At 40.6% G+C, this 12,162-nt stretch overlaps 1 protein-coding gene across 1 annotated transcript; it reads left to right on the top strand.

The window, feature by feature from the left end:
- Window positions 1-1,653: 1,653 nt before the first annotated feature.
- Window positions 1,654-7,121, top strand: LOC123971309 (transmembrane protein 125). The gene is made up of 2 exons (XM_046050028.1): window positions 1,654-2,326; window positions 5,636-7,121. Exon 2 carries the CDS (start codon window positions 6,102-6,104, stop codon window positions 6,798-6,800), a length of 699 nt encoding a protein of 232 aa, XP_045905984.1. The 5' UTR covers window positions 1,654-2,326; window positions 5,636-6,101; the 3' UTR covers window positions 6,801-7,121.
- Window positions 7,122-12,162: the final 5,041 nt, after the last annotated feature.

Genomic DNA, 12,162 nt, shown 5'->3' with positions numbered 1-12,162 from the left:
GTGTCAGGGGGGTGGATCTTGGCTGGTTGTGCTGGTTGGGGTGATGCTGTGCCATAAGGTGAGAAATGAGCTCACTCAGAAAGGGTGGAATTAAACCATCTGAGGAGCCAGAAAGTAAGAGGGAGAATTGAAATGGGAGGGGTCTGTTTAAAGTCTCAAATATTAATGATCTTTAAGACTAAGAATTTACAGCCAAGCTAGCATGCAGCAGGCTAACATGCTCACAATGACAAGGGTGAATCAGGTATAATGTTTATCTCGTTTGGTTTAGTGGGTTTGCATGCTAACATCTACTAATTAGCTCCAAACACAAAGTAGAGCTGAGGCTGATAGGAATGTCATTAGTTTAGATTTCGTCATAAACCAAAGCATTAAAAGATATCCTCAACCTGATGATGGTGGTAGATGAAGAGTAAGAGGATCTCCAAGGGATCACCAAAGTCATTAGGATACATCCCCTAGGGACTATTCCATGGCTATCCATCCAATAGTTGTAGAGAGATGTAATTCTAGACCAAAGTGATGGCCTAACTGACTGACCAACCAGTATTGCCATTTCTAGAGCCATGCAGGACTAAAAAGAAATCACTGCTTTGTGACGAATATGTCTATGGCTGCAACATCTTAATGATTCCAGTTAAGGGGCACATCTGTACATCTTCTCCTTTCTTAAAGTTTAAGTGGCTCTCATTTTGATTGGACTTGTACTTCAGACGATATGACAATTATACAGCAGTTTTTAGAGATGGAACATCTTTGACATTTGAATGAAATGATGCAGTTGCTGTTGGGTGGATATAAGCTGTAATTCACTGGCAGAACAGGGGAGGACTAAACAGGTAAGCTCTGATGAAGTAAGCCATGGTGAGTTTACAGTACAGTATGTGCAACTGATGTAAAGGCCTTTCTATCTCTCCTTCTGTCTTAGGTTTTCCCTTGTGATCCCTGACAGAGGGAGGACAGTGACACTGACGTGGTCATTGTCTCTTCACTGTTTCCGGACAGAGTGACCATCCCTGGGTGCCTCTGCTGTCCATTGTGACTGTGTAGAGAAGAAAGAAAGATCCAGCTTGTCTGCATAAAGACCTATTCAGCATAATTTCTGTTTGCCTGCCACACTTGTAACACCAAGAACAGCAGTTAAGTCGCAGTGCTATCCCTAGCCCAGAGCCTATCCCTCCATCCTCAGCCCCCTCTCCTCTATCCCCCTTATCCCACACTCTCAGCCCCGTCCCCCTTCCCAGCCACTTTTTGCTTCAGCCTCTGCCCCATTTGGAGTCCCAGATGACAGCTCAGAAACATCCGTTACCCTCCCACTCCACACAAGCCTTCTTTCCTCTTCCTCCAGCCCCCGTGGCGCTTGGCACCAATGCCCATCACATAGACAGATGGAGCCAACCCTGACCCCTCTCCTCGCCCGTGGGGACACCAAGAGAATCAGCGCCTGACTAGAGGAGAGTGTGTGTGCGAGTGTGTGTGGGATGCGACAGGAAGGAGAGAGGAGGAGAGTATTGCTTTGTCACCACAGCAACACATAGACTCCCCTTCAGCCCAACCCAAGGCCCTCGGATAAAAACGCACACAGCAGGAAATTCAGCAGCAGGACCATAAGGACCTCGTAAACCTCCAAAATTGTGCCTGACTTATTTTTCCTTTGATTAGTTGGTAGAGATCTCTTGTTCTATGTTTGTGTTGAGGGAACATTGACAAAATATTCTAAATATAGCAAACATCATTTGAAAGAAACCACAAGAAGACAGATCAAAAAATGCTCCTCATTCTAAAGACTGAACATTTCCCTTTCCCTCTAACCTCTGTGAACTAAATGAATTACAGTAAGAAAAGCTGCAATCAACTGGCTAAAATATTGCCATTTTGACTTGCAAATCAACATCTGGGAAGGATTTCTTTACAGCAAGAAAGCCACGTTTTTCATTGCGCTTTTCAAATGTGAATAAAGCAGAAGAAGCTTTTCCCTGATAGCAAGAAGGAAATACATGTGGGACTCCAGACAGAAATTCCATGGGTGTGCATGTATGACTTTCGCTGAGCTGTAACACCTCTAACTAACTGGTCCAACATTTACTTCATGAGTTGCTGCCATTTTGACAAGAAGCAAGATTTTTGCTACTCCACATTTGCTGGATGCTCTTGCTGCCTTCTTACCTACTCTGCTGACCGGCATTCTGATTAGCATATAATGCCAGGCAACCAATTTTAAAAGAACCACAAATCAACAATAAAATGAGACACTAATGGCCGATGAAATGAATTCAGCAGGCTGACATAACAGAGGGGGGAATACCGGAGTCCCAAAGCTTCCCAGGTAATTGGAGTGCAGTATATTGTTTTTTACTCCAAAGTACAGCTCCTCTGGTGACTTTGCAGGCTGAAAACTTGGAGGAGACAGACATAGAGAGAGAGAATGATACTCTATGTCCAAGGTTTACGATTATCTTCGGGAGTTTTTCATCATTGCGCTGAGTTCATCAGCATAACAGAGAATGTTTGGACTGTTAGCGTTAGCTTGTCTTTAGTCATTTTAGTTTCGACTGCAGGGCTGAGCGTCCAGGACACACTTGTTATTCCTGTCACTTAAAAGAAACCCATTTAGGATATAGTATCCGTTTCAAATAAATTGTGATAATGATCACTGGTGCTGCTTTCTATGGCCTCTGTGAGATACTTCAGACAGTGAAATATGCTGATATAAGAGTCAATGTTTGATGGGAAAGTTACTGTCAGATTTAATTGGCAATCGAAACGTTCTTAATTGGACAAATGAAGGTACAAAGTGGATCATCAATAATGCTGTTTTTCAGTGCATTTGTTTTTACAGTTGGATACAGTAGCACATTGTTGGATCCATATTTTATAGATATGCAAAGAGCATTATGGGATTTGTGTGAAAATTCACAGCTAAGGTGTGAAGATCCATAGACATAATGTACAAGAGGCTTTTAGTGCACAAGTGTAGCGAGCTAAAATGTTGACTGACTGAAGGTGGCTTTAGACTGTGCGACAACAACCATTGTTTGGTTCCAATCTGTGTCAAACTTTACAGTATAAATTTGAGGCATGTTAGACCACACGATGAATGCATGGTAAATTGTAACACTACGATGTAAATAGAAAAAAGTATTTGAGGCCAAATATTTTACCACGTTTCTCTCACGATTCTCAACATAAAATCGCACAGTAAAAAGAGCTTTAGTGGTCCTTGGAAAAAATTAGTCTTGTGGAGCTGTGTAAATTGTTTATGCTTCTGTACCTGTTTTATATTAGTTAAAAGGTTCCAGTGGAGGGTGAAGCAGTGAGTCAGTGCTTTTGTAAAGATATTTATGAGGCCATTATGACACGGCTGATATGACAGAGTCTAGAGGTCATATAAGTGATAAAAGAGGTAAGACAGACACAGTCCAGTGGTTATGTGTGTGTATGTGTCTATGGGGATCACAGTGTGAGAAACACAACATGGAGTAAGATATACTCCTGTCATTAAGGGTTCGATTTCATGTTATGATCTTTGTTGCGTGCCATCGCCTCTAGCTCAATCACCCGGTTGTGGCCCTGCTTCACTTCAGCATGATCTAATGTAACACAAATAATCTTTCATAAACTTGTACTGTATGAAGGAAGATGATACTTTCAAAACCTTAATAAGACACATAGGTGGATAGTGGTGGAGTATCACATATATTGTTTTTGTCACCTTAACACCTTTGGTGCCTCAACCTCAGACACAAAAAACACACAGGCACACACCTCAATTACTGTGCTATTTTTGTGGTGCTACCTGTCAGTGACACTGAGCTCAAACCATCTGGGATTAATTAGCAACTAAACAAACACACATGTCCACACACACACACACACACACACACACACACAAAGGTACTGTCGCCTCTTTCTTTCTGTGTGAATTATATATAAGCACATCATATGTGAAGAAACAAACATGCCAAACACACACGCTTTTCATATTTTCACCTTTTTTGCAACTGTTCGCTCTTGCAAAACAAACACACACAGAAAATCATCCATCAGATACAGGATGTGATAAGCTTCCAGAACAGCATGTTGCCAATAAACACCCCTCCTTCTCTGCTGTAATTACCTCACTCTTCATTTCACACCTTGCGTATGCACCTCATATCTCCCCGTGTCACGATGTTACTGCTCTGCCTCAGCACAAGGCAGTACCTGTCCACACTAATAGGAAATGTGAGCTTGCATTTAGTTTATGTTTTTTTCTGAACAGATGGAAAGAATCTGAATCTGTCACTGAATCTGTATTTTCACTGGTGCCACAGGTAAAAAAAACATTTTGTAGTCTGAATGTGAGATCATGTTTTGCTTGTTCAGAGTGACATATTTTGTATTTATTTTGTTTTGTTTGTGTTAGCAAAATCCACGGCCGGTGAGGACAAGCTTTAACTCCTGTCAGCTTGTGTTGAGGCGCATGGGCTTGTGCCTCGCACTGCTGGCTTTGATAGAAATAAAGCCACTGACAGGTTTTAAAAGACAGGCTGTCAACAGCCATAACCTTGACGATGTTTGCTTGTGTGTGTATGTGTGTGTGTTCTGTGTATGTTTACATGATTGTATTATGGGGGTATGATTTGGTTACAAACTACAGTAGAAAGATTAAAAATGCTGAGGTATGGTAAAGAATGACGGAAGAAAGGAGGGGGAATGGAACAGAATATATTAGAAAAGAATGAAATTTGCAGATACAATGAGATTATTAACAGTTATGTGGTAAAACATATAACAGTACAGTATAGACAATGGCCACATTAGGGAGAAAAGAAGATTAAATTTACTTAAGGTACTAGAGAGTTCAAATAGGAGGATTCATCAAATGAGAAAGAAAATTAACATTTGTGCATTAGTTGTTTGATCAATTGTGTGTGTGTGTGTGTGTGTGTGTGTGTGTGTGTGTGTGTGTGTGTGTGTGTGTGTGTGTGTGTGTGTGTGTGTGTGTGTGTGTGTGTGTGCGTGTGCGCATACGCGTGTGCATGCGTGGATGGGCATTGTTTATTCTATCGGCAGCTAATGCTTGTTTTATCCAGCCACCTTGGTAGTGGCAACTCATTAGCATAGTGATAATGAGAGATAGAAAAGGTTGCCAATGTCAGCACACCAAGTTTTTTGCACAGTCAAAACAGCAAGTTTGGATGTTGTGTGTGTGTGTGTGTGTGTGTGTGTGTGTGTGTGTGCGTGCGCGCCCATGCTAAACCAGTCTAAGCCAGTGTAACCAGCAGTAACTGAGCTCAGCTAGACGCCACTGAAATGTCAAGTTAAGCAAAGCCTAGATTCTGCTTTGTGGTGGGTTTAGGAATGATGGAGAGGAAGCCTTTGTCTATTCATGTGCTGTCATTTATTGTCTGATTAGAAACAGAATATATGTACTGCCCAATCATATTGTTAGCTCGCCATAGTCACCTCAGACCTAGAACACTATAAAAGATCAAAAGTTAAATTAGAACAATTTAACAAAAACAGCTAGTTAGCTTGTTTGCCAATTGTTTAGCACTATTTCATGTTATGTGACCAATTTAGCATTTGTTACATTTCTTAGTAGCATTTCAATAAGTCACAACACCATCAGTTCATCTGTCCTTTCTTCTAGGTGACTGCCAACGTCTTGCAAAACCAGACTGAAAATCCTGTGGATGTTTGGATTCTGTGCTCTGGATGTTGAAGCTGTAAGGAGGATTTGGATCCATCTTTGTATCCAGTTAGTGTGAGCTAAGTGATCATTCACTCAGGACCAAGAGACCTGAACTGATGTTGTAGAACCTTTGTATACAGACCAGGACAAATAAAACAACAATACACTGAGCTCAGTCAAGTGTTTTAGAACATTTGGTGCATTAAATTAATTTCCTCTTTATTGCCACCAACTCAATCCATCTTTGAGCTTTTTTTTTTAGGATAGTACGGAGCAACCCATAAAACGTTTGAAACCTTCTGCTGGCCCTGACACACCCAGGGTAGCTGTTTGTGAATTAAACAAGCACTGACAGGATTATCAGGTGGATTCTGTCTTCTGTGGTGGTGGCGACCTTATTCAGCAGGGTGGTTGTGGCATCAGGATGCCTGAACTGGACAACTTTGCCCCCCTGAGGGGTCCCAGAGGCCCTGAGCTGGGCCTAAATGGTCCAGCCGACCCACTTCGGATTCAGCACAGCATCCTGGAGGAGCAGGTGGAGCTGTGGTGGTTCAGAGATCCTGGAAAGTCTCTGCTATGCTACTGCGTGGCTGTACTTCTAATCCTGGGCTGTGGGCTGGGTGGCGTCGGCCTACTATCCACCACCACCAGTGTCTCAAGCGAATGGCGTCTGGGCGCAGGCACGGCCCTCTGCCTGCTAGCCCTGGGAGTCCTGCTCAAACAACTGCTCAGTTCGGCTGTGCAGGACATGAACTGCATTCGAAGCCGACAGCGGATCAACATGCTAAAAAGTGGTGGTTTATCAGACCTCTTTGTGGTTTTGATTACCGGGCTGTCACTGCTGATTTGTGGAGGTGTTCTACTACGTCTGGCCCTGGCCAATCACATGCCAAAGCCTGGCCAAGCCCTTAATGACATGTACATCTCTGGAGTGGTTTTGCTAGCCGGAGGTGGGGCTGCAGTTGTGGGCGTTGGGATATACTCCATTGTGGTGGTCCTGCTTGAAAGGACAAGGCATGGACGAAGGTTGGTGGACCGGGTTTTGAATATCTTCACTGTGTCTGGACATATGGACCGTCAGGGTCGCAGAGAGACTACCTCTAGTCTGGCTAATCTCATATGAGATGTAACCACACTGCACTGCATATTTTGGCCCCTGGATCTTAATGTCAGAGCATTTAACCTCAACTAAATTACATCAGGCTTTATGCCCAAATATTATAAGAAATCTGATTAAAAAAAGATTCAGCTTCAGTCACTAGCTGATTAGACTATGTATGAGTAAAAATGAATTGAATTTGTAATATCTGCTTGTTAAAGATGTTAGCAATAAGCAATCAGATCTAATTCACAGGTTAAAGGTGAAAGGTTTTAAGAGTAACACAGCGAAGAAGAATTATTCCATGGTTATGCTCACGATGAAGCTGAAAATGTCCCAGTTTTTTTCTCAACATGTGATCAGATACAAATTAAATTACTGTTGCATATAATTTATATGTGAGTGATATCTAAAAGCTTATATCAGCATTTAATTTATGTTCTGTAAATTGTACTCCATTCACATAGCACAAATGCCACTTTTTTGATTTTTGATGCAATGTTAGTAGTCAGGACACACACAAAGCATAGGAAGTTAACTCAAGTGGTATTTAGGGAGATTCACTTAAATGAAAAGCTCACATATTAGCTGATAAACATCTGAAACTAAAGGGTGTGTTCTTCACCAACAGAAGTGAAATATTTTGATGTTGTATTGTTATTCAGTAGGCGCTGCAGTCTGGGATTGAAAACAAGTCCTGTAGTGTGAGCATAGCATACAGTAAATGGGCGATTTGATTAAAGCTCTTCTCAACATATTCTCTTTAAACAGAAGGTTGTAAGAAGCCTAAGCTTATGCAGTTGAGGCACAAGGTAGTGGTTAAAGGGGTCATCTACAAATTGGACTGTCGCACATTCAAGAAAATGTAAAATGAAAAAATCATAAATATGTTTGTATCCTTGGGCCGCACATCTGACAACAACTTGACCTGACTCCTGCTCAATTATTGTATGATATTATGGATAAGAGCACCAGCTGAAAGGCTAAAATGTAAATAGAAGATGCAGAATGAGTGGGACAATGTAAATGTGGGGGGGGAAGCACATTTCAAATGTTCTTGGTGATGTATGCACCACATGAAGATATGTAACTGACTTGGGGTCAAACTGAAGATGGTCAATGAGAGGCTCAGTGAGGCTAAACTCGGGCTAATTGGAATGACTCCCTCTGATCTAATTTTTTTCCTTAGTTTAATAATAAGTTAACACAATACATGCAATAGGACTGTGGTCTTTGTCACAGACCCTGTCCAAACTTCACTGTAACACATGGCTGCCTGTACACATAATAGAAGACAACATGATTGTTGGATATGTTATATCACTTGAATGTATGGATAATTTGTGTTTTTGTGAATCAACTCAATAGCCTATTGTCTTGATTGTTAATTTTGCAGCGCCTTGTTTTTTAAATTTCAAAATTTTATCAAATTACTGTGTAATGTAAAGATCATTTATTGCTGAATTCATGCAGAATCACCAATCTCTTCGGCTCTACTGAGTTTGTTTAGCCTTTAAGCTCATTGTTGAGTCTAATTTGTTCTCATCAATCATTGTTTGCCAACATTTGATAACACCGCCTACCCAATTCCAACAGACAAAAATAGATACAAAGTGGCTGACTAAGTAGCATCGTGCTAGCTAAAGATCCATGTAATTTCCTCAGGAGTTAGTGGGTACCAAATCAGAGATAAAAGAGCTACTAGACACAACTTATGAATGTCTGTTGGCTGAATGTATGAGCAGGAAATGGCAGAGGTCCATAAAGGCACTTTGATGCTAGTTAAATGCTCTAGTTTGCTCTCCAGAGCAGTGGATGGACCTGTCATTGCCAACTCTTGTTATCTCAAAAAGAGGTGTCTCCCATGAGTCGCAGATACGCTGCTCTGGACACACACAAGCAGTGGACAGTCCAGTTCATAAATTAAAGAAAGCAAATAAATGTATTTTCCAAAGCTTTTAACTATTTCATTACAGAGGCGTCATTTTCAAATTGCACAACCCACAACCTCCCTAAAGTGGCTCTACGCCCCCCAGTTTGAGAATCACTGCCCTTGAAGCAAGCTATCAAAAGTGTAAACTTAATAGTTGCAGTCTAGCTTTGACAACATTTGGATGGTGTCATTGCTAGATTTGGATATATTTCTTGCAATTTTGGGAAAATGTGACTTCTACAAGATCTTTTTGGGAAATCTGAAATCAGGGCCAAATTAAAAAAAAGAAAAAGAGTAAGAAGATGAATCAGAATTCCTTTCCTTTGATTCTAAGACCTATTGTTATGCTTTAAGGGAGTGAAAATATATATATATATAAATATAAAAAGATGTTCATAAACCTGATTTATGGGGAGTTCAAGTTCAAGAATCTCAGTGCACTTATTAAATTATATGTCTCCTGGTTTACAAATAAATGGCTCTTTAATTTAAGCATGAGGCTTTGGTTTGGAATGACAACTGTAGTCCTAGCACTTCTGATTTATTAGATGCATTATTGGCTCCGATAGGTAATTATCATTCCTCACAAAGCAGAAAAGTAGAAATAACTGAAATCAGTGAAATTAAATCTGTTATATCAACATGGCCAGTCATAGAATTTCAATGCGCTTGCAAAAGATTGAGCTGGGTTGTCAATATGCTTAATCATCTTTCAGTAAATTAGGTGAATTTACAGTATGCTGGTATTGTTGCATTATTATTGCGTTTCAATTTGTGTTAAATCATTCACTTTCAAAGCAAAAAGGTCTCATTCTGTTGGAAACAATACTATTAAGAAAAACTGCACAGTGTCAAATGAAGGTCATTGGTGTTTATAAAATGTTTCCAAAGCCTGAGTCATTCTTCACATCGCGTTACATGAACCTCAGAGAGGGTCCTGCATTGTGTCTCATTTGTGTGTGTATATGTGTGTCTGTCACGCCTCTTTTTCTGTCTGCACATACGCACAGCCTATTGCCTTGAGACAAAAGGGGTCACACAGTAAACATTGTTGGACTGATGACGGACAGCTAACTGAAGGCACAATGCACAAGGCAGCAGCTCTTAGGGGCTGGTATAGACTAGCACCACCCTCTCTCTCTCTAACACAGACACAGACACAGACACACACAGAAGTAAAGGCATTTTTACAACACACACAGAAATCCTGTAATCCTTACTTACATGAATCTGTCTTTTGACCTGCAGTATAAAGTAGCAATGGCAGGTTGTGTATCCATGCATGACAGCAAGAAGAGGTGAGCAGAGCCAAGCGGGAGGCAGGTCTGATAAAGAGGAGAGAGATCTGTGTGGGAGGGGAAGATTCAGAGCTTTTCTGTCAGGCCAAGACAGTGAAAATATTTGAACACAAACAATTTAAACCAGATAAAATGTGGTCTGCTTTAACATGCTCTAAGTTCAAACAAAAGGTATATAGTATATCTTTCCCAAATGACAGTATATTTTTAGTAAGTTTATGGTATAAGTCATTTTGATTGCAGAAAAGGGTACATTTAATGTCCAGTCTGCCTATCAAGGGAAGGTACAGTCAAACAAGTGTGATTTAAAGGAAGAGTTCAACATTTTGTCATTGTCCTTTGGTAATTAGTAAGCTTTAGAGATGTTGATAGGCAGATTTTGTTCCCTTTGGAAGGAATCAGGCTAGCCGTTTCCCTCTGTTTCCAGTCTTTCTAAGTTTAGCAAACCTGCTGTTATCTGTAGCTTCATATTTAGCATACAGACATGAGGCTTGGCATTAATGTGAATGAGCAAATTTCCCTATATTTCACACTATGCCTTTAATGGTATTCCACTCTGATGCATCAAAACTGCTTTACAGCTCCTAACATTTTAAAGTTGGAACTTGGAAGAGCATATGTCAAATTTGAAATGTTTAGTTTTTAATAAAATTAAGTAAGTCCCTGTTTGTGTCATATGGGGTCAAATATTTATAGAAGGTCAAAGCAGATCTCTCCATATAATATCTAAATGTTGATGTGCTACATTTCAGTTTCAGTCAGTAACACTTGAGTCAAAGATTCAACCACTCATTGCAACAAACAGAAATACAGTTATCCTTTGTGCTGATGGCTCCCAGATTAGCCAAGAAACATGGTAAGCCAAAACAATGCAATGCAAGAGTGGGCATAAGTAAGACATGAACACCATTTAACCTTTTGCCATGTTAGAACTGAATTAGAAAGGTGGAGGCTGGGGTGGTAGAGCCAAAGCCTTACCAGCAGCAGCAGTTAGTGTGAGAGCATTGGTGTAGGAAGGATCAGTGAGGAGGAAGGAGACATATTTAAATGCAACCACCTTGTTGTGAGAATGGGCCATGATTGAGTGTGACTGATTAGGAATGGAGATTCAATCAGTGGACTGTCAGGTGATTATAGCTGGGGCTTATGACTTCTGTTTCCTGCATGAACTAACACAATGCTTCATTTCGGTCAGGAACATTCTCATCATAGATTTAACCATGTATTGTAAAAAATGGAAATACAGTTATGCTTGGCACTGATGGCCAAAACAGGGTATATAAATCTGCATATTATCCAAAACACCCATGCGTTAGGTGTGACACCAGTTTTGCACTGGAGGTAATGAGAGGGGAAGCCACTTACCATTGCTTCCTGGATGCCTTTTAGGCTGTTGAACAGGAGGCAAATGAAGGGGTTCCTGAGCAGACTGCATACTGAAGGATGTGCACATCCTAACTGAAACTAAATACCTGCTACAAATGCTTGGATGGGAGAAGGTTGCATTTGTCTGTGAACAACTGCACGGGGATGTTAACAGGCATGACAGGAACAGAAGGCTGCACAGAAGTGAAAGTGAAATAGGACCAAGCAGAATCACGCATTTTAATTATAATCTATACAAGTCCAAGTAGCATGAAATGGGAGGCAGAGTTTACAGTGGTGTGAAAAAGTGTTTGCCCCCTTCCTGATTTATTTTTTTGCATGTTTGTCACACTGAAATGTTTCATATCAAATAAATTGAAATATTAGACAAAGATAACACAAGTAAACCAAAAATGCAGTTTTTAAAATGGTTTTTATTATTAAAAGGAAAAAACTCCAAACCTACATGGCCCTGTGTGAAAAAGTGATTGCCCCCTAAACAAAATAACTGCTTGGGCCACAGTTAGCAGCAACAACTGCAATCAAATGTTTGCAATAACTGGTAATGAGTCTTTTATAGTGCTGTGGAGGAAGTTTGGCCCATTCACCTTTGCAGAATTATTGTAATTCAGCCACATGAGAGGGTTTGAGCCTTAACTGCTTTAAGATGCATGCCACAACATCTCATCAGATTCAGGTCAGGACTTTGACTAGGCCATTCTAAAGTCTTCATTTTGTTTTTCTTAAGCCAGTCAGAGGTGGACTTGCTGGTGTGTTTTGGATCATTGTC

Source organism: Micropterus dolomieu, linkage group LG05, assembly GCF_021292245.1.
Source record: "Micropterus dolomieu isolate WLL.071019.BEF.003 ecotype Adirondacks linkage group LG05, ASM2129224v1, whole genome shotgun sequence".
NCBI classification, from domain to species: domain Eukaryota; kingdom Metazoa; phylum Chordata; class Actinopteri; order Centrarchiformes; family Centrarchidae; genus Micropterus; species Micropterus dolomieu.
Note: the sequence above shows the minus strand (reverse complement) of the source record. Positions and strands in the feature narration are given on the sequence as shown.